The sequence below is a fragment of the Pseudonaja textilis genome, chromosome 1 (assembly GCF_049901715.1).
Source record: "Pseudonaja textilis isolate UNSWEBS1 chromosome 1, rPseTex1.2, whole genome shotgun sequence".
Lineage (NCBI taxonomy): Eukaryota > Metazoa > Chordata > Lepidosauria > Squamata > Elapidae > Pseudonaja > Pseudonaja textilis.
Window position 1 is genome coordinate 100,170,288 of NC_141990.1, and position 26,942 is coordinate 100,197,229.

The window sequence follows — 26,942 nt, forward strand, 5'->3', positions numbered from 1 at the left end:
GATCAAAACTAAAAATGCACTCAAGACATTAGTCTGAGTGCTTGTTTCAGGTAACCATAACAACATCAATACACAAAAGCTGAGGAAATAACTTCCTGGGCTCCAGTTGAATAGATGGCATGTTGATTTTTTTTAATCCCCCAAAATGGGGCTCTTCTACATAAGTGGGGAGAAAACAATATTTTGCTGAGTTCTTAGAGACATTAAAACCATGTGAAAGGTTAGTAGGCCTCATGGAGCCCAAAAGTTTGTATAGACAGTTCTGTTTGGAAGTTAGATATCACAAATGAAGCCCTTTTGAAATACTGATGTAAACAACTGCAAATCCACACCATCTTCATACATTCATTTATTAAGAGCCAGTTTGCTATCAGGTGTTTAAAAAAAAGTAGAATTGAATATGATAACCATGAGATACATTCCACTTGGTTTCCTTCCAATGACCATTCTGCTAAAGCACCCAATTTCTCCTCTCTGGAGTGTTCAGAGGTGATGTGGTCAATTCTTGGGGTGTTAAAAAGGGGAAAAATTCCATGAATCCTGCAATCTGCCTGCACCAGATAAACTTGGTTTTTAGTGTTTATATTTGTCAATACCAGGATTCTTTACTCTTGACAAAGATTTCATACAGTGGAACTTCGGGTCACGACTGTAATCCATTCCAGGACTATGGTTGCAACCAGATTTGGCCGTGACCGGAAGCATGACTGCCTGCGCATGCATGGACCAAACAAAAAAAGGTGCCAAAGGGGAAATCACCGTGCCATGGCGATTTTTGGGTTTGCTTGGTCGCCACCCGAAGATCTGTTCATGACCAGAAGCAAAACTTCTGGTCACCAGATTGAGGTTCTAATGTACAATGACACCATGTGACACTTCTGTTTTATAAACTAGCAGAATAGCATGATGGGTGCATAACAGTACCGGTTAGACAAGCAAGCATAGAGATTTAACCTAGATCTGAATTGTGATCAGTTTTTTTAAGACTTTGAAGTTTCTTGGTTTACTGAAAAACAGTCTATACATATTTTATAGAAAGAAAACAATGAACCACTAGGTATTTTATAAATCAATCAAAATGCAAAGTAATACTTTTTGTTCAAAGCCTCTCATTAAACTATGGAAAGCCAAACAATAAATTGACTACACAGAATGATAGGTGCTTTAATTAAAAATATTGTACAAGCTTCGTTAAGATAATCAATTTTTAAATGACAGTACAGAAAACGGGACTTATTTACCTCACAGAATTAGTGGATACACTATTAAGACAAACCAAACTTATAAAATCAAATTTCAGCAAGTAGTGATGTATGAAATCGGATGTGAAAGCTATGATTCCCACACAATATCATCTTTCTTCAATACTGATTGAAGCTTCTGAGCACTTTTTAACAGCCGAAGGGAATTTGTGGTTTTATTTGTAGAACTGATACTTGGAGAAATTATAGTCTCTTTGCTTCCTTTTAATTCATTAGGCCTTGATGTTGAATATGCTGTGTCTCTCTTCAGGTTCTGAGCTCTTTGCTTTAGTTTATAAACCTAAATAAAAGAAAAATTGCACAATAATTATGATAGACTCACTTCAGCGAGGCAAAGCTAGCAATGTCTTTTTAGCACCTTTTCGGGTACATTTAGGTATGATACAGGAAGGTAAGAAAAAGCATTATCAAATGTTTTTAATTGCAATTTTGGAATATGGATATAATGTTTGGTTTTAAGTGCAAGGATTAAAATGGGTAGTAAGATTTTTTTAGAGCTGTATTTGAAAGTAATACATAACCGTTAAATCAACTGTTAAATCAACATTTCTCAGTGGCATGATGGTGCATATTATTCAGCAAAGCAACAATGTCAACATTTGTGTAGATGTCTGTCTTTAGTCCTTTCAGGCACATTCATAATTGTCTCAACTCTATGAAATGTCATACAATTTATTCTCAGTTTTTTTTTCCATTCCCCGAGCTAAGCACTGTCTGTCTAACAAGGCACATTCTAACTAGTCACATTTCCTGATTTCAGACTTGTCTCTTACATGATCCTGGTGCTTTTTCAGTTTTGAAATCTGTTGTCCTTTGATTTCCATCTGCTTCACGAGACAATCCAATTCACGTTCTAGGTCTTCCCGAATGTCCTGGTTTTGACTTTCTTCTATCTGCTTTGATAGTTCTTGATGTTCACTGTTGAAGACAAATTCTATCAGTTGTTTAAACACAATTTAGCGTTTTTCTACTGTACATCTACATTTTGTTTGTTCATCCTTGTAGGTTTATCACTTGTACATCAAGAGTCATAAAATACTGAGATCCAAATTATGAGGTTGTTAAGCAAATTACTGCAGTTGTTAAATGAATCATGGATATTAAGCAAGCCTGGCTTCCCCCATTGACTTTGACAATTCGGCTGGGAAAGTTGCATATGGCAATCACATGACCCTTGGATACTGAAGTCATTATAAATACGTGCCAATTGCCAAGCACATTAATTTTGTGACCATGGGGATGCTGCAATAGTTGTAAGTGAGAGGACCAGTTGCACATCATTTTTTTCAGTGCCGTTGTAACTTTGAACAGTCACTAAACAGGTGGTTCTAAGTCCAGGATTACCGGAATGTGGATATTACTTGAGCAGAGTATTTCCAAATGTAAGTTTTGTACAGATTAATTGGGCATGGGAAATAAATGCAGCCATTAAGTGTTGCTTCACGAAACTCCAGATGCTACTGGAGAAGCATCAGAATTAAAGAAATAAATATTCGCAGTTGAGACTAGACAGATGTTATTTGGGCATGAAATTGAGCATCCTACTAGGAATGTATTTTTCTTACAAGAAGCCTATTAATCCCATAAGGTACATCATAAATAACATATCAGTTATTTTACCTTAGTAAGGTATATCATAAATAACAGCAGGTGACAAAATCAACCAACTACAACAATTAATACAGCCAAAATGCGAGTGTCTGATCTCCAGGGGAATGAAATTCCAAAGGGCAGGCCTCCGGACGGAAAAGGCTGTGTTCCTGGGACCTACCAGATGACACTCCTGAATGGACAGGGCCCAGAGCAAGCTTTTCCTGCTGAATCTAACAGAATAGGTAGATACAACTGGACAGACACAGTCTCACAATTAACCTCACCCCAAGAGCTTTAAAGGTAATTACAAAGCATCTGAACCGCAAAACATAGTTAGTCCTCGAGTTACAATCACAACTGAACCCCAAATTTATGTTGCTAAGTGAAACATTTTTGAGTGAGTGTCCCCCCACCCCCCTTTTTTTGCCATGGTTAAGTCAGAAGGTTACAAAAGGGGTTCACATCACCTTGGGACACAGTAATGGTCATAAATACGAGTCAGTTGCCAAGCATCTGAAGTTAGATCATGTGACCACGGGGATGCTGCAATGGTCATGTGAAAAATGGTCATGTCACTTTTTCAGTCTTGTTGTAACTTTGAACAGTCACTAAATGAACGGTTAAGTTGAAGACTACCTGTACTAGCAACCGTGGAGTGTTACATGTGCCCAAACTGCCAGCTCCTGTAGCTGGGGCATCAACCCAACAACCCATAACTGCCTGTTGTGCTACTAAGAGTTTCAGGATACTTTGTTGCTTTTAGTAACATGCCTCCAAAGTTCAATCCTGCTCCCACTAATATTGTGGAAGTGACATCTGGGTTTTTAAAAATATTTGAATAGGATCAACCCATATCATCACCTGCTTTCAAAAAGCAATTTGCCATTTTCCATATCTGCCTATCTTTGGGATGGGGGAAGAGGAGAAGAAAGATCTGGTGCTTTTTATGTTGCCCCAGTATCTGGTAGGCAACAGGAAATGAAACAGCATACGTTGTCAAAATACCCATTGACACTGCAGAGATTGTATGAAAAACTATACACAAATACTTACAAATTCATTTGTCCCAACTCATCTTGCATACACAGAAGAAGATCAGAAAGTGTTTCAGTAGCTGAAGAAGTCGTGGAACGAGACACTGGTTTGCAAATACCAGTCCATCTTGAAGTCCTCTTTTCAGGGCCTTCTGGACATTGTGAAGTCATACAGGCGCTACGGTATTTCATCATATGCAGGACACTTTGTACATTTGCAACAACGGAGTGACTTGAGCTGGCAGACTTGTGGGAGAAGCAGCAAAGCATAACATTTTGTTAAGCAAATAATAATTAGACTAAACTCTCATTTACAAAGACACAATGCTTACCTTGCCAGCAACAAAAGGCAACATTCCACCCTGAAAGCTTGGTTGTGTTCTCTTCACAGTAGAATTATTCTGAAAATTAAAACCTGGATTTAGTATTTGTTTGGAAAAAAAGAAAAAAAATAATGTTCTAAACTTCAATTAAAGAATGGAGATGAATGAGAACTCTTTATTAATCCTATGACTTATTACCTTTAAGAGAAATGTTTTAAGACTCAAAACTTGAGACTCGACAAAATATGAAAGATTATAGCTTTCTCTTTAGAACATTACATTTCATATCAATTTTCAAAGTATTTCTTATATACTAAATTATGGAAACATTTTAATCCTTTTTTGTGTGTGATCTTTGTTTGCCAGTCCTTTCCTTTTTTATAGCCTTCTTGCATCACTTATCAAACATTTCCTGAATATTTCCATAAATCTCAGAATAAGGGATGATGAGATTTAAATTAAATTGATCTAACTTTTTTTCTTTTTAGTTTAAGAGATAGATAGATGGTCAAAAAGCATACCACATAATATTTATCATTTTGAAAGTTAGAAAAACCAAAATACCGATATGTCTAATGGAAATGCTGTCTTGGGGTAATCCCCAGAAAAAAGATTGGAATCTAGTTGGAAGGCTTGATTAATGGCCTAATAGTTTTGAGGAAAAGATGAATTCAGCTGAATTTATTTGAAAACTACAAATAGGACTAAGATCTATCACAGAAATGATTGGCCACATTTTACATTTCTTTGCTAGGATTAAACGCCTTTTAAGAGGCACACCTAGAAAACCTGCTTTGGACAAAATACATAGAAGGTTGTCACTCGCCTAACTTCACAATATTATTAACAATATGGTTGAAAACTAATACTTTACCTTGAGGACTTTCTTTTTCCTGCTTTTCTTCTTCACCTCCTTTTCAGGTGAAAGTGAGGACAAGAGAATTCTATTCATCTCAAGACCTGTCTGGAGCTGTAGTAAAAATTATTAATAGCCAGCAACCAGATAAATAAATAAGATAAAAAGTATGAGTACATGCCTGATATAAGAGTCTGACAGGAATGTCACAGTGTGATATAATGGCTCCCTGGAAAAATACCTTTAAAATTTTGCTTTGCATGATCTGTCATAGAAGTTGTACAACTTACAGTAAATCAAGAATGGTTTACTGCCAAAGGCATACACTTTTACACTACATTAGCCAGGAACTCTTATCAGCTATTTCATGCCTAAGTTTATTAAAAAGTATCTGCTTAGTATAAAGTATCTGCTTAGTATATTATTTTTGTCACAGTATCAAGTATTCTTTGCCAGGCCCTCCCACTCCTTTCTTTTTGCAATCAAAGCCAATTGAGAACCCTAATGGGCTGCATTCTCTGAGCCACAAAACTAAATGGTGACCTTTATAGGCCCAACTAACAAAGTGTATTTTTTTTTAATATAAAAATTTTATTTGGGTTTTCACAAAACATAATACAAGTAACATTTCTTTTTTTGAGAACAGCATGGTCCCAGGTTATCTTCTCCATATAGACACAATTTCAATTTCATATTCATCTTTGTGTTCTATTCTATATCTTATTACTATTTTAACATTTTCTCAATAATTTTTCCCTTCCCTTAGTTTTCTCAATCTTACTTTTAATTATCTCATTCCTTTCTAAATTCAAATATATATCTCTATCTATCTATCTATCTATCTATCTATCTATCTATCTATCTATCTATCTATCTATCTATCTAAGTTTCAATATCTTTTTAGTCATTATATTTATACTTTTGTCTGTCCTGTTTCAATTTCATATTTTCTTTTCTCATGAAACAAAATTTTTCTCTGTAGTTACTAATTGGAGTATGACGCCTTTGTATCTTTTAATTTTTATCCATTCAACTCTTATTTAAACTTTAATTTATGCCTTTACAATTATAACATTCAATATAACACATAACTTCCAGTTGAATTCTGCTTGGTACATTCTTAAAACATGCACTAAGTTCTTAAAGAGAATATATATATATAAAACAATAATAAATAAAATACTTATTCTATTCCAATTCACTCTATCATTAATGTTAGTTATAATCTTTGACATTTTAATATTTCTTTTCAATAGGGTATCATACTTCTAGGAACACTTATAATATTTCCATATTTTTTCACGTTTCTTTCATATTCCTCTTCACTTAAATTTTTATAACACATTTATAATTAAAATGTTCCCCTCATTTCCTAATTTCATTTTCTCATTCTTTTTATTTCATTTATTAAACATTACATTACATTACATTGAGTATTTTATCTATCATTTTAATCACACTTGTTTCATATTTTCAAAGTTCATTTCTATTTCTAATATTACAATACTATCTTAGGTACCCTTGCAGAATCTCCCTTTCAATTAAGTTTTCACCCATTATCTGTGTCTTCTAAATAGGCTTATACCCTTAATCCTTGTACGTTTTCCCTGTTTCTCTATGTCCTGTTTCTGTCCTTTATAATTTCTTTTCCTTTCCCTCTTCCCCCTCTTCTTCTCCCCTCCCTTTTTGACCCCTTCTCTCTCTAATTCTGATTCTCTCTTTTGAAATCCTCTCTTCTGTTTCTTCCTAATGTTGTAATTACTTTTCAAACTATTCTTTTTGGGGGTTGTTTTTTCAAATCTTACAATTTTTCACTCTCTTTCCCCTCTTTCCTTTCTTTTCCCCACATAGAAATACTTGGTCACTGAAGATGGCTTCTTCTTTGTCCCGCCCTTCTTGTTCTACAGGCATTTCTTGTTGTTTCTCATAGTTCAGGATCTCCATTTCTAAAAATTGAAATATGAAGTCAAAAGAACCTTCTTGTGCATCTTCTTTCTGTTTTCTAAGTTCCGTTCTCAATTCTTCCAAGAGTGATACCATTTTAAAAAACTTTTAAACAACCACCCGATTAATTTTAGTCCTTTAGATCCAATAGCCAAAAATCCAAAAATCACCAAGTAATCCAAATAATCCAAAGCTGTTTCTTCTTGCTTTTTTTCACTTTCTCTTCCTGGGGTTTTCTTATCTTGTTACAAAGTTTGTTAAAATGTATGTTTTAGGAATCTTGTTAAAGTTTCACTGTTAATTCCTTTCACTTCCAGGTGGTCTCCTCCATTTCTCCAGATCCCACCCTTTTGTTTTTTTCCTTCTTTTAAAAGCTTTTGAGAATCCAGAAATCTTTATTATCCCTTTGACATTTTATTTTCAGCTTAAATACCTGTTAATGTCAAAGTGGATTTTTGCCGGTTTCTTGCTTAAATCTTAGTTCTCAATATAGGGAAGAAAAGAAAAAAAACCAAATCCTTTACCTTCCCTCTCTCACTCGCCACTTCAAAGTCTTCTTTGGGAACAATGTTGTTCTTTATAATTCAAATTCCAGAGTACCTTATATTGTTGCTTTTTCAGTTTGACATGGTCAGCCAAAACTTTTACTTCTTATCTTCCTCTTGCACATTCTTTTCCGGTCGAGTTCTTCTTTGAGGTGGCCATTTCTGACCACTGCTGCAACCGCCTTCGGGAAAGGGAGTAATGGCCAGCTGGGAAGGAGAGATGTGACTCTTCTTGACCCTGCTGGCAGTCTCCCCCCTCTTCACCACCTCTACAGGGTGGCTTAGCCCTGAAACCAGCCAGTTCGGGGCGCTCCAGCAGCAAGCACAGATTGAAACTGCGCACGGTCGCAGATTTCGGTCTGTCGCCGAAGAAGCTCAAACCAGAAACCCTAACACAATGTATTTTGAAGTTTCCTGAGAATCCTAACCACATCCTTTAAACTTTTTGACAAAATTTGTAGCAAGCAATCTAAATTAGCAGAGATTCATATCTAGTGGTCTTATGAGAGAAATGACATGTATTGGCTACGCTATTTAAAAATAAGACTGCATTTTTGAGAATAATGTTCAAGCTAACATCTACAGCTAAAATAACATGTAAGTCATATTATAAAATATTCTTAAAATATGCAATATTGCTGACAGTGAAATTGACACATCAGTTCAACTGAAGAGCCAGTTTGGTCTAGAGGTGAAGGCACCAGGCTAGAAACAATCAAACTGAGTCCAACCTTACGCATAAAAGCCAGCTGGGCGACTTTGGACTAGCCATTCTCTCAGCGTAACTCACCTTACAGGGTTATTTTTGTGGGGAATATAGGAATATGGAGGAATATTAGGTACGTTCGCCACCAGAAGAGTTAAAAATATTTTTTAAAAACAATAAATCCTGGCAGCTAGACTGGCACAAGGCCTTGTTATGAGAACAGTTGTTACTCCCTTACTGTAGCCCGCAAAAGAGTATTTTGAAGCAACCAAGTTTCTAAATATGACAATATTCTTCAACAAAGCTGATTAGCAGTTTTTAATCCACAGGTTCTTTGGTTTATATTCACTAGGGCAATATCAATATTGATTTTCCTTACCTGTGCAGCTTTATCTTGTATTAGCTTGCGCTGATGCTGTTCTTCCAGAAGCTTCTGTTCCAAATGTTTGATCTTTTCCTGAAAAAAATAAAAATACAAAAGATTAGATAGGAAACTTTTAGACTGCAAGCAGTTCACCATTTATAGCCTCCAGAGTCCCCAAAAGAGTGAATTAAAACTACAATAAATGGTGCCCTGGGTTTTTTTATTACTATCAAGCTGAAAAAATGCTTTTAGTTAATTTTCCCAAGCCAAATTGCTGTTGATAGAAAAGAGGCTGGGAGGAATGAAGGGAGTTGAAGAGCACGATCATCTTCTTATGGCCACTTTTGAAAATGCCCTCATTAGATAGAGAGAACCACAGACATGCTCTAGGCTTGTTTGGATGGTGCCATAATATTTTCTTACTTCTGCAGTTTTCTGAGTGCTAATAAGAGTCCAACACTGCTTTTCTAGAACTTCAAGTTTTTCAAGTTTTGCACAGAGTTCCATCTGATTTTGGTCATCTTCCTTCTGAAGATGTGTCTGTAAAATATGCACAAAATATGCAACTGATAGCAAACCATATTTAAACAAATACGTTAAGATGAATCAGTGCCGAACAATGGCAGATATAGGTGTGATAGATCAAGCACAATAGATACGGATAGGAAGCTCAGACATGTAGCACTGTTTGTATAGATAATTGTTGCCCATGGAAGGTTGCCCACAGCAAGATTTCTGGGTACAACTGGAAGTTGAATGGCAAGTTGACAATGGACATATTTGTGACTTGTGTTTCAAGGGCATAGTAGTCAAATGAAATGCCTATCCTAACAACAGTTTACAATATGGGTAGGAGCTACATAAATGGAAATCTCTCTCTTCACTACAATCTAGATCCACTGCTAATAGCTCATATCTACTAATTACTCCTGATAAATAACATCGAGCTGTAACCAAGTATCTCTGGATCACAATCCAAATGCCAACTTTCACTACATTCTTTTAGCAAACATCCAACCAAAATCCTCATTTACCTGTAGGCAAGGTATGCATGCCTTTCTTCACCGTCAGAATAATTATTGATGCATGCAGTTAAGAATTAAGAAACAAATTTCATAGAAAAGAATATTTTACATTTTAAAATGTTTTAAAAATAAGTTCCAAACCCCTATAATGCTGAAAACGTGATAAAGCTGAAAAGTCTAATATTAAGAAATCTGGGTGGAAAGCCTAGATGAGCATTGTTCATTTTTATTTCCAGGCATCCATCGGTTCAAGGGAGAAAAAATTACCACTTGTCATCTGTGAGCTTGTCAAGAGCTCAGTTTAAACAGCAGGTAGTTTATTAGGAAAAGCTCGAGAATCTACAAGAACTACCAGCAACAGTAAGTCCATGATTCATGTGCTACTGATTTGAATATGTAAGATTACAAAGAAACCCACATCAAGAAAACTAACATAAAACACCACATGGAGAAGTAAATGTTAATAATTTGCTAAATTTGTTTACCTGCTGCTCCAGAACTAGTTTTTTTTCCAGCTCTGCTTTGAGCATCATTTTTCTCATATAATCAAGTTGCTTTTCCAGCAAAGAGCAGCGTGATTGTGCTGCCCTTAATGGCATACTCACATCTGAAAGGAGGGGAAAACCAGGGAGGGAGATTTAATTGTAATAGTATGTTTCATTAGAGATTTAAAAAAACCAAAATTGATAGACAGATATAGAGTAGGTAGGTTACATACTTCCTACAATTTCTTAAAAGAACACATAAACTTTAATAAGATACCTTTAACCATATTACAACCTTATTTACATATTAAGATGGAATGCAACAAAGAGCACAATACTATGACTGGTCTTTCAGATTAAGGTAGAACAGATGTAGTCTGGAACAGCTGCTACCAATACTACTGAGAAGTTACCTTTCTTTTCTTCCATCAGCTCCTGGTGAACTATGTTCTTTTCATTTGATTCCTGCTCCAAGGCTCTTCTGTATTGTGCAGCTTCTCTGGACAAGCAGTTCAGATCATTTTCAGCCTGTATCCTCTCTATCTCAAGGCGATGGATCTTTTCTTGAAGTGTTTTTAGAGCTGCCACTAGAGCTGGTAAACAGGTCGACTAAACTTTAATTATTTTTTCAGTTTTGATAAATAAAAGAAAAAGAAGCAGTATGCATTATTGCATGCCACAATGTAACAGTGTGATATTTCACTTCTAGTATCTAAGCAGATGTTAAAAATGCTGGGTTCTTAGTAGTTTCTTGCAGATGTTTTGTTACCAGGCTTAGTAACTTCAGCAGAGTAAGAGAGAGTAGAGTTTGCTAGCTTTTTGTGCATAATAGCTTGGCCTGCCAGTCTTGGTGGGAGTGTGGTTTCCTCCCTGATGGTTCCTTGATTGGTTATTACTTCCTCACTGGTTGTTTATCCGAGGCAAGGCTATAATGAGGCTCAGACAGCATCAAGAATCCAACAGTCCAACCCTGACTTACAGGATTAACATGGTGGTGGTTAGCAGACCAAATAAATTTAATATGTTCAATACCTTAGACATGATCTGACATACGCCCAAAATCAATAATTATGAAAGAAAGGAAATGACTATGCATTTTAATGGCCCAGAAGATTTTGAAAGCATTTCTTGCATTTTGGATTTCATAAACACAGCAACATATTTAATTAATTAGATTTAAGTATTGCCTAGCACTCAAACAACTCTGGACAGCTCACAATTTAAAATAAAGCAACAATATAAAAAATACAATATGAAGTATATAAGGTCAGCACCTGTCACAACAGCGTACTATATATACAGGAAGGAATCTCATCTACCCTATATCAAGGCCTGGCCAGAAGAACAGCCACATTTTCAAGTCCTTCCGGATTGCCATCTGGATGGGAGCTATGCAAATCTTTGGGGATCTCATTCCACAAAGCAGTTGCCAACAGAGAAGGCATACTTCACTGTTTAATCAAGGAGACCCAGAGTGCATCAACACTGTCAGCTATTACTAGATGGACAGAAATCATGGGAAGGTACGCAATATGTCAAGTAACTTTAATTGTACCCGCAAAGATACTGTCAACCAGAGCAGCTCGCAAAGCGGTGGCAGGACATGGGGTAACTAGGGTCAGTAACTGTTTGAAAAGTCTGTGCAAAGAGGAGCTGAGAGTCCAGGACAGTTCCTAGACTGCACACCAATCTTGAATGTGGAAATGCAGCCCCATCTAAGATTAAAAATGGGAAAAATAGGAACTGAAGGCCTTGATATCCACACTCAGTCCTGAACAGTTTCTCCTCATCCAGATCTGCCCAGTCTCAAGACACTCAGACAGGATCTTGACGGTATACCTTGGCTGGCTCAGGGTCAAGAGTTTTTTTTTCAGTGCCACTATAACTTCAAAATGAATGGCTGCAAGTCGAGTATCTGTACTATGTTCTGAAAGACACTAAACATGGGCCAAGAAGACAAACTGACCATGCTTCATATTAGTAGTATGTCGTACTGTTGAGGTAATTCCCCGTTAGGAGAATGAGCGCATACAGGGAGACATATTTGAGAGAAGTGTTTGAATAATACACACACAGTACACAGATACACTGTACAGTAAATGTAGGTTTTTACTTCCAGACAGTTTAAGCAAAGTTCAAGATAAGCAGTCCAAAAGTCATTCACAGGTAAATCAGTCAGTTTTTCAATCCCGGGATAAACCAGTAACAAAGTCCAGTGTCAAAAACAGTTCAGTATCAGAGTTACATTAAATCCATGAATATCAGTCAATTAGGAAAAATGGAGGAATGGCAATACTTTCCAACAAAAGGAAACAGAGATACACTCACACTCTCTTCTGAGACTCAGACAAAACAACCCAGGTTTCTGGCTCCATCTTATGGCCGTTTGAGAAACCACACCCAATTGCATGCTCTTGCATTCCCTTAAAGCAGGCTTGTCCAACCCGCGGCCCACGGGCCGCATGCGGCCCAGGTCGCCTCATAATGCGGCCCAGTGCCCACCCCAACCTTCGTGCCAGAGCCAGCGAGGAGGAGGAGGAGAGGCAGGCGCGAGGCGGGGCGAGGCGAGGCCACACCAAGCAGCAACAGAAAAGGTGGGCGCCATCAGAGTGCCACCTCCTGCTGTTGCCACCGCTACCGCGGCCGCTTCTGCCCCCACCGCCGCTGCCACCGTCACCGCGTTTCTGCCCCCACCACTGCTTCTGCCCCCGCCCCTGCCCCGCCGCTTCTGCCCCTGCCGCCGCTGCGGCTTCTGCCCCCGCCGCCGCTGCCCCCACTTCTGCCCCTGCCGCCGCTGCCCCCACCCCCACCGCCGCTGCCCCCGCCACCGCTGCTGCTTCTGCCTTCCAGTCCTGCCTCATCCAGCTGGGCCATTTGCAGGAGGAGAGGTAGGCGCGAGGCAGCGAGCTTTCTCCCCACCACAAAAATTTGGCCTGAAAATAAACCATGATTAAAAAAACCGTGATAAAAACAATTTTAAATAAATAATTAATAATAAATAATAAAAACATCTCACTAACTTCATTTCCAAATAAATTTAATATGTTAACTATGTTTTCTATGTTTTTTTTGGATGATCAGGTATCGTTACTCTTATTTTATTTTATGTGCGGCCCAAACCAAATTTTCATCTTCTAATGTGGCCCAGGGAAGGTGAAAGGTTGGACACCCCTGCCTTAAAGAGAAAGTATTAAAATGTCTATCCTGGTTTATATATTTCTAACCCAAATAGCTGTTAGATGACTTATATTCCTAACGCATACGATACTGCTTTGTACTTTACCTTGGTTGTTTGGTGGGCAGTTGATAGTACTTTTTGGCCTGAGATCAGCAAAAGATTTTAATTTATCTGGAGGCTGAAGAAAACTTCCAATATAGCTATGTTTTGATTCATTATCCAGAGACTGCAGAAAAATACATACAGTAGCATTTATAATTCCTCATAAGCATTTATTCACCCATTTCCTTTTAAAAACTTAGATCAGGAATACACAGAATTTCCATTAATTTGAGAATTACTTAGAGCTTTAACTGCACATCGCATTTGAAAACGGATCCCAAATTCCTAGGGTTATTAACACTTAAGGGATGAAATGGTGTTCTAAAACCCCTGCATTGATTCATGCATCAGAGATATCTCTTAAAATTTGATCAAATGTGTAAAAATGAGTAAATAAAAAAAGGTTCTGAGGAGCTCTGGGGTCACAAGAGTAGTGAAAATTGTTTGAATGCAAGCCAGATATAGCACACTTACGATCAGATCATAGTATCTAATTTAGATTAACAAAAGACCTATAATTCTATTGACGGAGAAAGTATAGATCAGGGAGCCTAAGAATATAGCTTATACAGACTTAAATTTATTTCAGATATATAAACTGCTTTAGGAGGAACTCTATGAGGTTTATATCTAATAAAATATACAGGATAAAAGAGTCAATGATCTCACTAAATACAATTTTCTTATAATAATGGGACACTGACACTGCCAATGATGATTGCAAAATGGTAAAGGCAGGCTATTGAGTATTTGTATCAATTACTGACAACTCTACCCTATCCTCTTTTAGAGAGAAGAGTGTAGCACCTATTTCATTCCCAACTAATTTTCTGTTTTGTAATCTTGTAGTACTTTTTGCAAATTCTGCTGGTGTCTAATGAGATTGCATAATCAGCAAAGAAAATGATGTGTATCCACTTGTTTTAAGGCCTCATTCAGATCCCATTGAATTGTCTGCATTTATTTGCTGATACAAAAGAACAGATACTGCTTATGATTGGAATTAATTTGGAGTCTGTTTACTGATCACCAGTGGTTTCATTATTAGTCAGAGCTTTCTGCCACCAAAAAGTACAGGTTTCAGGAAATCTATCCTCTTCCCCTAAAACCAATACAATTAGTTGCAAGTAAATTGCAGGAAAACAGAATGGAGTGTCCATGAATAGATTCCAAATGCAGATGTTGAGGGAATCATAATACAATTATTTGATAACTGCAGCATAATGTATTATGTGATTGGCATATTGTATTATGTGATTGAAATGAAGCAAATTTCAAATACAGTAATCGGAAACATGTTTGATGTAGAATGCCCTCTAGTAACATTGCTTTTGATTACTCAAAATAATTTCCTGGGTTCAACAATTCTAATCATAAGGATTTTTTCCCATCAGGTTTCACTTAGCAGATCTCAGAATTCTACTTTTGAAAAGTGCCTCAAACTCATATTAAAACTGAAATACTGTGTGCCTCAACATTTTTCTTTTTAGATTTTTATCTTTTGCCATTTGAATCTAATGTGGAAGGATCATTTTGGCTTTTCACTTATTTTCTTTAAAACAATAGAATCTGACTGATAAATTCAACATAAAAGCAGGATTGATTCACTTTATATAAAAAGGCTTAAGCCTTTTCTATTCGTAAGTTATCACTTTTAAAACGGGGTACTTATGGATTGTTAAAGTTTACTCACCTCCATCATATAGGATCTAGGGCAGCATTCAGCTAAAACAAAACAAAACATTGGTTACTTTTCCCTCTTTCAGATGGAATATTTGTGTTTAATATTTAAAGTCCTTTATTTCTGTGTCGAAATTAAAACACACATCATTTTCATCACACACACCAACATCCAGTTAATACACTCACTATCCCTTCTTCCTTGAGGAAGCCACAAGTGGCGTTCTGTGAGGTTAGTAGGGCGACCGATCGACCCGGTCATTTCTGCGGGAAAGGAAAATCAGAAAAGCGGAATAGGAGAACTGTTCCCATTCAGAGCTGCCCAGAAGCCCGTAAAGGAACCTAACACACAATTACCTTCCCTTCCGACTGAGGCCATATAGTCGGCCCCCTCCAAACGATTAGGCCAGTCCTCTCCCCCTCCCTTAAAAAAACCCCGAAGGAGAAAGTTCGAGCAGAAATTCAACCGAGGACGACCCTCGGCTCCTCCTGCTCTCCTCACAGAGGGTGCAAAATCCACGCCGGGGTCAAAGACACGGGCAACTTCCCTTAGGCTCCTACCTCGGAACTCGATATCCCGCACCAACCATAGAAAACAATATTTCCTAGAGCGCCCTCACCGTTTTTTTAAATAGACCGCCTCCCCTCCCGCTCAAACGTATCTCCACCTCCGCACAGAGACCCGGATGAGGCTCGCCTCTGCCCGGGCTCTTCTTGCCCGCTGTTGCTGCACCAATCAGAGAAGGCACGTGCGCTTGAGGCTGCTGGTAGGGTTTTGCTGCTAGTCTCCTGTTTACTCAGACGCCTGCTGATTGTTGGCTCGTGCGGAAGGCTTGCGGACAGCTTCGGCTTCATCCCCCCAAGGCGAAGGTCTTGCATAAGAAAAAATGTAAACAAAGTGTCTTCGCCTCCCCACGGAATATAATTCATTCAGAGCTTGGCTATGCAGAGATGGAGTTCTTCTGCTTTACCCCCTCCCCCTAGGAACAGCGCTTGTTAAATGTCTACTCTAGAATGACGCAGAGGCAGAGCTGCTAAGAACAGGTTAAAAAGAGGACTTCTCTAGTTTCTGCTATTTACACCAAATGCTAAACCATTGTGATTAAACTCTGGTTTGTTGACTGCTCCCAAACTTATCAAACATGGTGCCAACCAGCATTTGCCGCTTTCTGCGGTTCAGACTGTTTTTTTCTTTCTACTTTTATATGTTATTTTTGAAGTGTTGTTTTCACATGTTCTAGTAAATTACAATAGTGTGTATGCAGCTTTTAAAATCGTAAGCCTTCACCCAAATCCATTGCCATTCTGAGTAGAAATAAAAAGTTAGGTTTATGTGCTAACTACCAATAGGGAATCTGAATAAAACGGCTTGTTTTCACAGTTAGTATGATGAAATTTACTCCCAAGTATTGGTAGGTGTATGTAAGATTTTGATCCTGATACTTATTTTTCTGAATTCTACAATCAAAGGCTACAATAAAAAACAAACAAACCTTGCCTTAGCTTGGAGTAAAATTCAGACCACCTATTTGAAGATCATGTATTTTAAATTCTGAGTTTAAAAATATATCAACATACAGGAAAACATTCGAAGTGTCTGAATCAAGCATATGGAAACAATATTAGTTTTTCACTAATAACCCTAATTTTGACTATTGAGGACTCAAAAGAAATTCTGGTTTTAAATGTATTATTTTGTAAAATCTCAAAATACAGAATAAACCAAACTCAGAAAATGCTGAACCCAATAAATATGCTTTATTCAAATTTCCTTTTAGACTTTCCGATAAGATTGCTTTAAAAAAAGTTTGAAAAATGCTATTATGCTTTGCCTTCTAAGAAAACTATTGTATCAAACCCTTTAGGATAGTTTATTGGATTATGCACAAAATATGAACATATTTCAACCTTCAGCGTTTCTTGACTGCATTCCAAACAAAATTCATGTTGATAGTTGCAATATGAGCAGCAATATGAGGAAACTCCCTTCTCTTTTGGCTCTTGTTCTCAGGATCCAATACAACTGGCAATAAACTGTTTAGAAAGACCAGCTTGGAATGTGAACTTTTAAAACTTGTTTTCTATCCAGAATAGTTGGCTGAACATCTGTACATTATTATTTCAGTGGCTACTTTAGGAATTCCTCCTGATAGGATAATTACTTGTTAGCTTGAGGAAACAAACAGTGTAAAACTTTGCTCTCTTCTTTTCCTGTTTCCCAACATTTCCAAAACCACCCCCACTATCTCCATTATACCATATTAAATCTTCAGATAATCATTCAATGACTTTAAAAGGTCATTTGTATAAACATTTTATATAATCACAACTGCTAAGAATTCATCAATTCTGAGAACAGTTGTGTACATGTAAGACTTACATCAGTGTGGGGAAACAAATATTACAATGCAAATATGCAATGTATTAGTAAATAACTGTAAAAAGTGGAGTATTGGATTTTTGGCAGTCCCTTATTTTCTGAAACAAGCCTGAAATGTCTTTATTAACAGTCCAGTTTTCTGGGAATATGTTCTCAACAGATTGCTTTTGGAGGCATCTAATGAGGAAGATAAATCACATGTTTGAAATATGCATTTAATAACACAAAACTACTAGTGCTACCCAGAATGCTTTTTGTTTTTAAGCTCCTTTCATTCATCTAGTGATGCCATAGAACTTGGGGAAGCTAAAGCAGTTAACTCAATCTAGTTTCTGATTCATAGGATATACTTTTATAGCATTTCCGTTAGGGTTATGTTGTAGGCAGGTTCCCACTGGAGGAACTGGAGCCAAGAAAGCTGGACACCTTGCCATTATCATCTCATCAATTCCTTTGAAGGCAACTTGCCAACACTCCCCCCCAACCTCTCCAAGCATTTTTTTTCTTTTTTATACTTTTACAGCTAAAAAAATCTCCATTTTTCCTTAGCAGCAAAGGAAGAATAAGAGTAAGTGGGGTACTATACTGGCTGACAGACATTTGTCTTCTGACTAACTCCATGGAAAGACAGAATATAGCAGCAAAAACATTCGTGTGGTAACACAAAAAACTTTTTCCAAGAAGTTGAGGTTTTATTGAAATATTTTTATTTTAAAGCAGCTTTCTCCCACTGGTATCCTTCAGATGTGTTAGTCAGCACATTTAGTTCCTTCCAAATGCAGCATATCAGTCATGCTATCTTGGAATCAAAAATACCAGACTAGGGAATGCTGTGTAGTAATCAAATCAATCTATTGGACTTTAGTAAAAGAAAATAAAATGGATGAGATGAAGACAAAAATTTTCCTCCCATCTTGCATGCCTCTACAAATGGATTCATTTTTTTTGTTAATTACAGCCCTCAAAGGAAGGATGTTTTATTTATTTAATCCTAACCCTTAAAACACAAATGGTAAAAATAAACCAAAGCAATAAGCCTGAACCTAATTACCTGAAATTATGCAACTTATTGGCACTTGTATCTTAGCAAAGAAGTTTAGGGTTGCACTGTTATTCAGTAACAGCATTAGAAATGCCTGTATCAATTGAAGAGATCAAATTGGCAACATATGCTGGATCATGGAGAAAGCTAGGGAGTTCCAGAAAAACATCTACTACTGCTTCATTGACCATGCTAAAGGCTTTGTGGAAAGTTCTTAAAGAGATGGGAGTACCAGACCATCTTATTTGTCTCTTCAGAAACCTATATGCGGGTCAAGAAACAACAGTGAGAACTGGACCTGGAACCACTGATTGGTTCAAAATTGAGAAAGGAGTTTGGCAAGGCTATATACTGTCGCCCTACCTATTTAACTTATATGCAGAGCACATCATGAGAAGGGCGACGTTAGATGAATCACAAGTTGGAATTAAGATTCCCGGGAGAAATAACAACCTCAGATATGCAGATGATACCACTCTGATGGCAGAAAGTGTTGCGGATGAAGGAGGAAACTGAAAAACTTGTCTTGAAACTCAACATTAGGAAAACGTAAGATCATGACATCTGGCCCTCTCAATTCCTGGCAAATAAATGGGGAAGAAATTGAGGTAGTGACAGATTTTATTTTCCTGGGCTCCAAGATCACCTCAGATGGGGACTGCAGCCAAGAAATTAAAAGACACTTGCTCCTGGGGAGGAAAGCTATGGCAAATCTAGACAGCATACTAAAAAGCAGAGACAAAAGTGCATATAGTCAAGGCTATGGTTTTCCCGGTTGAAATGTATGGCTGTGAAAGTTGGACCATAAGGAAGGCTGAGTGCCAAAGAATTGAGGCCTTTGAATTATGGTGCTGGAGAAGACTCCTGAGAGTCTCTTGGACTGCAAAGTGATCAAACCAGTCCTAGAGGAGATCAACCCTGACTGCTCGTTAGAAGGCCAGATCCTGAAGATGAAACTCAAATACTTTGGCCACCTAATGAGAAGGAAGGACTCACTGGAGAAGAGCTTGCTGCTAGGAACGATTGAGGGCAAAAGAAGAAGGGGACGACGAGAATGAGGTGGTTGGAAGGAATCACTGAAGCAGTCAGTGTGAGCTTAAACAGACTTTTGGGGATAGTAGAGGACAGGAGGGCCTGGAGGAATGTCCATGGGATCACGATGGGTTGGACACGACTTCGGGACTAACAACAATGTATCAATTGAAAATATGACCAATTCCAAATATTTGCTAATTAATAAGTTGTCTTTAAATTTAAAAGAATCCACACAACAGTTAGTGTAAAGAATGAAAATGGCAAAGAAGGAACCAGTCATTCTCAGGTTAAGAGAAAACCATTATAATCAATAGATGGTCAGGTTATCTAGGCCTATGGCAACCAACATCATGGTATCTATGTTTGATGGAGCAGAATTCCCACAATTAACAACCATCATATAATCATTCTACATCTTTCAATTATTGGAATGTTTGTAAATTAGTAATTTACAGAAATCTCTTGCAAACTGTACCATGATGTTTACATTTTCTAGAGGGTTTTTTGCTTTGGTCTTTGTGATTGATATTCAATGAATGGTAATTGCCATATGTTTCTTAAGTCTAATATTTCTTTCATGTTCTTTATGGAAAATCCAGTTTGTTCAATATAACCCCACATTTTACAAACTAGGTTTTTAGTTTTAGGAGTTATCTTTATTAGAAGACAATAGTAGTTGCAGAACAGTACTTGTCCACTGCCCCAAATCTTTTCCTATACTTTTGTGTCCATTCCTTTTCTTCTCTTGAGTAACAGAAGGTTTGTATATGTAGTTCATAATATGTCTATTATATTTTTGTATCTGTAGTTAAATCCTATAACTAGGCTATTTAATATATTTTGTTTGCTAGTCATTAGCCATATTACTTAGTGACTTTCAGATTACTGATGTACTATATATGTCTCCTTTCTATATATGTCTATAGTAGATAGAATAAAAATGACTGTCAGCTGGTGCTCCATTCAAAATCCAATAAAGAAATACTTAGACTCCATTAATCAGAGAAAAGATATCTTTTACTGGAAATCAAGTGGTAGCAACAAAAGAATTCTGAATCTGAGAAAATGGGCGTGTATATCCCATATACAAAGTAATGGCAACGTTCCCACCCCCAATAGTTCAATTGGCTCATCCAATTAAAAGTTGTGTATATCATCATGTGGGCATCTCCAGGTGGTGATAAGGCCTCTGTCCGTTGACCTTGACATATTTTGATAAAGAGTTGCAGCTGCGCATAGCATAGGATAGAAACCTAAGCAAGAATCTAATCCCCCACCCCAGCTTATACAGTTCTGGTTTGTAACACCTCCAGCTCACTTCCCATAACCATTCCCCTCTCCTCCCCCTGTTACTTAGGGCAGCCAAAAGATGCAAAGCAAAGGGAGAAAATCTTGAAGGCTGACAATGACTATCAAACTATTTAGCAGGAAATCCTGGCTTTAAAATTAATAGGATTTATACACCCTCATTTAGTTTGAATACATATTAGTTTTGGTTTATTAGAAGTATTAAAATAGTTTTTTTAGTAATAATTGAAGTTTTACTTTGAAAAAAATATATTAAATATCTGATTAATTTTAGAAACTGAAGCTATTATCTCCAGACTGGAAGTCTACTTGTCCAGCTATTTTCCTGAACTTTAATTTGGAATTTACATTAAAAGGGATGAAATGTGTGGTCCTTAAGATGTTGCTAAACTTCACCTCAGATCATCCCCTAGCCAGCATGACTAATTATAATACTTGCATGAGGTTTAATCAAACATGGAAGATTATATGTTGGTCACACTTGACTTTAAAAAATTTTTTTCATAATGTAGCCACCTTGATCCTATCAGAAATGTTTTCATATGGTTTGGCAGGTTAAGTACTAGGATGCTAAACTGTCTTGCTATTTAAGCCTTGGAGAAGCTAAAAGTTAACAGACAAATCATATGGAATAGCACAAATGCAAGCCTGATCATATAAATACCAAAATAAATTGGCTTCCTTTACCTCTGTTATGAATTTATTACCTCTCTTACTCTTATGCAATATAGAATATTTTGTTTGGATAATTTAATTGTCAGAAGCTTAGATTTAAAGTGAACGGGGCAAATAACATTATATTCTATTTTTAACTTTTTGGAGGAAAAGTATCATATTTAATAGCAATAGCAATAACCCTTAGACTTTTTACCGCTCCACAGTACTTTACAGCCCTTTCTAAGCAGTTTGCAAAGTTAGCATACTGCTCTGAACAATCCAAGTCATTTTACTGACTTTGGAAGGATAGAAGGCTAAGTCAATTTTGTGTCGGTCAGAATCACACTCTTGGCTGTAGGCAGTGTTAGTCTGCAATACTGCATTCTAACTACTGTGCCACAGTGGCTTCTATGTACTATAATTAGTAATGTAATGTAAAAAGGGATCTTGGGCAGATCAGTACATGCATGTATTTCCTAACTGATGGGGTATATTGGTTTGCAAGGTAGTTTCCTTATTAGAAATCCTCTCTTTCATAGCATGAACATGCTTGGATAAATCTGGGCTTTGGTTGTGCCCCTTTGGTAGCCTACTATCTGTGCTAAATTTAGGCAATATTTTTACCATTAGCCAGGAATGTTGCAAATGGTATACACATCTCTAAAATTGTTAATCTAATTTACTCTTTTCTTCTCATATAAAAAATCTGCGGCCTGGGGGTTGGGGACTCCTGCTTTAAAATGTGTATAATGCAAGAGTATATGGTGCCAAGAATGAATGGATGATGAATGAATATGACTGAATAGAAACCTGAGCGACTATTAAAACTGTTTTGAGTTAATTTACACGTAGAGAAAAAAATTGAGGCTGAATTGAAGAACAATTGCATATGAAGAAAAATGAATGAGTCGAGAGGAAGAGGAAATCTGAGGAAATAATGGCTGGAATTGATGAAATCCTTGAAACAAAAAACAAAAGGCATGATTATGATGGATTAATGGTTTGCACTAGAAAGACATGAAAGGTACACCGACCTATGATGGAGAATAGTAAAAATTACTATTTTCTCTTGCCTTTAATTTGTAGCATTCTGCTCATTCTTCCTCTGTCTAGCAAATTGTTGCTTATCCTGAAATGGAATGGTATGATTGCCATTCCAATCATAGGTTATATATTTACTTTATTTTATATATTTGTAGGTTAATAAACTAATTGAAAATTGTAATAGTTTTGACAGAAACTATTTTCTGCCCTGTCCCTTTCTACGTACTCTGTATTTTTTAAATGGTAATGTGCACATATTTGTTGCTTATTATTGCACCCCTATCCCCAACTACCAGATGGGTTGCAAGAGGCTCGCTAGAAATTTATTGTAATAGATAAACTAATATTATGTAAAACTATCATGTTGATACAAAAACATTCTTGCTTCTCTGCTGTTAAGTTGGGCAAGCATGCACTTCAGAGTTGCCATGATATATTAAAATAGAATCAGCATTTGGTGATATCACCCACCTACAGGCCAGGCATGGCTGCAATGGTTAGGTGAGATCCACAGTAAAGAAGCTGAAATTATTCAAGGCAGTTTACAGTGTCAGCCAAACTATTAGAAAGTGGGAGGCTACTTAATTCGACTTTTTTATTTTTTTATTAACAATCCCTGCATAGAAAACGGACTGGAAAGGCCTGACAATGAGCTCAGTTAATATTATTCTATTTATATGGTATTTTAAAATTCAGATCCACTGTAAAAGTTTAGCCTTCTATGCGTTCAAACTGGTTCTTGTGTTAAGGCAATATAGTGTCTATATAATCTTGATTATCTAAACCAGGGGTCCCCAAACTTGGCAACTTTAAGATTTGTGAACAAGTCTTAACAACTTTAAGACTTGTCCACAAGTTTTAAAGTTGCCAAGTTTTGAGGCTTCTGATCTTTCCTGTAAACCCCTTAGAAACCGAGAATTACAGAATGTAAAGAGTACCTTTCCGCTAGACTTATTGTATAAATGTCCCTTATAAAAATCAGCAGAGGGTACAATTATTTCTGGTACTTTAGGGCTAATACATTAGTAATGCAAAGTTAGAATTGAACTTGAAAGTTTTGAGAAAAACTTGAATGAACTCGCCCGCTTCATCCTATGCATTTCACCCAGATCCAAAAAGACGGACACCACCCGAACGACCAGCAAAAGAAACCCATCCCCCCCTCTTTTGTTTTTTCATTTTATAAGCCTACGTGATTAAATCATGAACTCTATCCTCCCCGCCCCCTGGTCCCCCCGCCTTTTTTTAAGCGATTTATTTCGGCCTCGGTTTTAGGGGCGTTCTGGTTCCGCCCGATTGGCACTACAAATCCCAGATACCTCGGGGATACTTCATGTTGATTGGTTGCTTCTAAAAAAAACGGGATTGGCTGGGGCGGATCCCTGTCGCGTTCCCTCAGAGGCGCGTGGTTCGTGTAACTTTAGGAGGGAAGGCGGAGCCCGGGCTCTTCGGCGGCCGCCTTCGGGGTCGGGGAAGAGAAGCGGGGACTTCTGGAATCGGGTGCGGGGCGCGTCGTTTCGCCTGCTCTCACACTTGCCAGTCTCCTCAGGTAAAATCTCGTATCAGGTTCCCCAGCTTCTTCCCTCCTCGCTTTCACACTGGTCTCTGCGTGCTTGCAACTCACCCACCCCGCCCCAACTCCTGTCTTGGCTCTGCTGCCAAAGGCAAGAAGTAGGAGGGAGAGAATTTAAAAGGCGAGTTCGGGCTTTATCGCACCCCCTCACCACGGCAGACCTAGGCAGGAAGGGACTAACTCTGCCCCGCCTGGAGCCGTAGAAGCCAGCCGCTTTTTTATCCCCTTCCTAGTGCAGTTTCTGCAACTAAAAAAAATATCCAGATTTCTCAATCATTCCCCATGAAAGTTCGTAATTGGCCGGGGATTAGTATCTTATAGCTTTATCTTATTGTTCTTGATGACTGTATTATATTTTTTCTTTATGTACGCTGAGGTCATATGCACCAAAGACAAATTCCTTGTGTGTCCCATCACACTTGGCCAATAAAGAATTTTATTCTGTTCTATTATGGAAGTCGAAGTGTCCGCTGCCTGACGGTGGCAGAAAACTCGGTACTTTGCTCTGCCACCCACTTGGCCGAGAGCACCTCTTGGTGCTGCCCGGCCATGCAAATGGAGGGATGTCTAGGGGTTGACAGATAAATCCGGTGGTGGTGCCAGCCTCCTCTATTCTTTAGCCGTTCTCCTTAGGTCTTGTGTGATTTTTCCAGACAAAGCTCACCATGAGGACGGCACCCACGAACTGAGACTTCCAAAGAGTGGAGGATCTTTTTTTTTTCTCCCAAGAATGGCCGACGGAGAGGTGAAGTGGGACGGGCTGTGCAGCCGGGATGCCAGCGCGAGAGTCAGCGCCTTGGAAAACATAAAGCAAGTGGTCCTGAAGAAAAGCAAGGCAATGGCTCAGGACCAAGGCAGCAGGTCTCCTCCAGCTGCAAAAGGGCTCCTGACCTCTGCAAATAGTGCGCCAGGTGAGCTGAACCAAATGCTTGCTCGTCTGCTCACACTTTCCAAGAGATGTCCCTTCAGAGATGTGAGAGAGAAGACCGAGGCCATTCTGAAGCACATTCAGGTAAAAGCATGGTTTATAAGCTTCTGCTCCTGATTATGCTTGGTTGTCTTGCCTTTCTGATTTTTGGCACAAAAACACCCACACATTGATGGGAACTGGAGTGGCAGTGATCAAACAGAACAATGACCTACGGGGAAAATGTGATAGAATCATAGAATAATGATCATCTCGGAGTGCAACTACTCTGAAGGAGTAAAATTCATTTTGGGAATCATACAAAAATGTGCAGCTTTGTTATGGGACATGAAAATCAGTTTGAGGTATCAGAATTGATCATGCAATTATGTTATATTGCTTGGCCTATCATTCTTAATAATAATACTGAATGGCTGCCCTTTCAACCAACCACATGAGCTGACAAAAATGTGTTCATTATAAAGTACTGCAGACCAGGTACTGAGTTTGCACTCTGATGTGTTCCAGAACACCTTTGGGGATTCGGATTCAAAGTGCTGCATAGCTCTAGCAGAGAGATGTTTGGAATTAAGGAATCAAACACAGTTAACAATAATTCTGTGTCTAGTTCTTTGGAAACTATTCAGTACTGAGAAAAGGAGGTGGCTGACTTTCTGATATGGGTAGCTATTCTTCCTGAAATTAGCCTTCTTCCAAAGCCAAAGTTGTATTTCTGTGCCAGTATACATAGAAGAAAAATGAAGACTACAGTTTAAAATGCTTATGTCAATAAAAATGCTTTAGCTAGTCAAATTGCGCAGCAAAATACATCTGTCAGCAAGCTTTTATGTCCACTATAGCAACTCAAAGTGCATCAATCATAAGCAGACAATGCAAGTTCGGAGTTAGCATTGTAAGTAAGCAATGGTAGGTAGGTACTGCCCTATTTAGAGTGTGGAATGCTATTAATTGCCAGCCAACAAGCAGGACTGAAAATACATATGCAAATTGATATATTCATTTCAGAATTTCTAATTAATTTTTTTATTAAGGAAAGCTATACAAAACTATAGCCAAAAGAAACACCTCTCACCTTCAGCATTGCTTTCTTGCACCTTAGAGCATGTGTGTCTGATATATCACACTGTTCTGGACATTCACCTTCCTTCTCCAGTGATCCTGCACCATTGTTATTAGAAAGGAAAAAGGCACCTGATTTTGCAAGAATGAAAGGTGTAGGTGTATTACCCAACTGAGGAGATGCAAGTCCAGGTACACAGTGACAATTGAGCTGTTATATAAGAGTTCTCTTGAATAAAATACCAGATGATCTGCTTTCCCAGGTTTCCATAGTTATATTGTAGGAGTTCCCCATGGTGACATTTCCAAATAGTCTCTTTACTGTGCAGAATGTTTCTACATGAGTGGTTTCCATGTTGAATGACATTGCTTGCTTTTCAGATAAGTTGTTTTGACATTGATGTACACTCCCACAATTCAGTTTGCTATTTTTCTAAACGGAATTAACATGTAATTGCCACTAAATGGCATGAATTATCCTAATAGCCATTGTCATATACAAAGCTAGCTCTAGATAGAGTACAGATACAAGGTATATTTAACAGAAAAATAATTGGGAGAAAAGAAAATCATATGCATATTCCTGAAGTTGGATTTTCAGGAAATGGCTTGTATGTGTGAAAGAAATATAGAAGCATTGAACTGTGGAGCATACACAAATATATGCATTCTCATTGTAAGAAAGTGATTGGTTAGTGTTCCTGTGGTCGTCTCCCTTAGCCAGGAGAATAGTTATGTTCCCATAATAGAGACATCAGAACAGTTGAAGCTGAAGAGATATCTGAACACACTTGCTGTTTTAACTCTTGTTTTTCTACT

General features: G+C 37.8%; 2 protein-coding genes across 8 annotated transcripts in view; one reads left to right on the forward strand and one right to left on the reverse strand.

Moving 5' to 3' along the window:
* Positions 1-1,139: 1,139 nt before the first annotated feature.
* On the reverse strand, positions 1,140-26,230 carry CEP57L1 (centrosomal protein 57 like 1). Of its 5 annotated transcripts, XM_026726633.2 has the most exons (13): positions 15,455-15,662; positions 15,287-15,361; positions 15,111-15,142; positions 13,421-13,541; positions 10,551-10,730; positions 10,138-10,259; positions 9,051-9,167; positions 8,643-8,720; positions 5,087-5,182; positions 4,222-4,290; positions 3,909-4,135; positions 2,036-2,180; positions 1,140-1,542 (listed from the first exon to the last, which is right to left on the reverse strand). In XM_026726633.2, exons 1-13 carry the CDS (start codon positions 15,474-15,476, stop codon positions 1,333-1,335), a joined length of 1,494 nt encoding a protein of 497 aa, XP_026582418.2. In that variant the 5' UTR covers positions 15,477-15,662; the 3' UTR covers positions 1,140-1,332. The 5 variants fall into 5 exon arrangements, with proteins under 5 accessions (XP_026582418.2, XP_087769433.1, XP_087769414.1 ...); XM_087913307.1 differs by lacking the exons at positions 15,287-15,361; positions 15,455-15,662 and adding an exon at positions 26,137-26,230; XM_087913288.1 differs by lacking the exons at positions 15,287-15,361; positions 15,455-15,662 and adding an exon at positions 15,766-16,113.
* SESN1 (sestrin 1) overlaps positions 23,954-26,942 on the forward strand; it is a 55,012-nt gene continuing 52,023 nt past the window's right edge. Inside the window, exons 1-2 of one of the 3 annotated variants that reach the window (XM_087913266.1) lie at positions 23,954-24,112; positions 24,790-25,148. In XM_087913266.1, the coding sequence (XP_087769392.1) occupies positions 24,867-25,148 (282 nt within the window). In that variant the 5' untranslated portion in view covers positions 23,954-24,112; positions 24,790-24,866. The remainder of the gene's footprint in view (positions 24,113-24,789; positions 25,149-26,942) is intronic. The other 2 variants (XM_026726637.2, XM_026726641.2) reach the window with 2 other exon arrangements.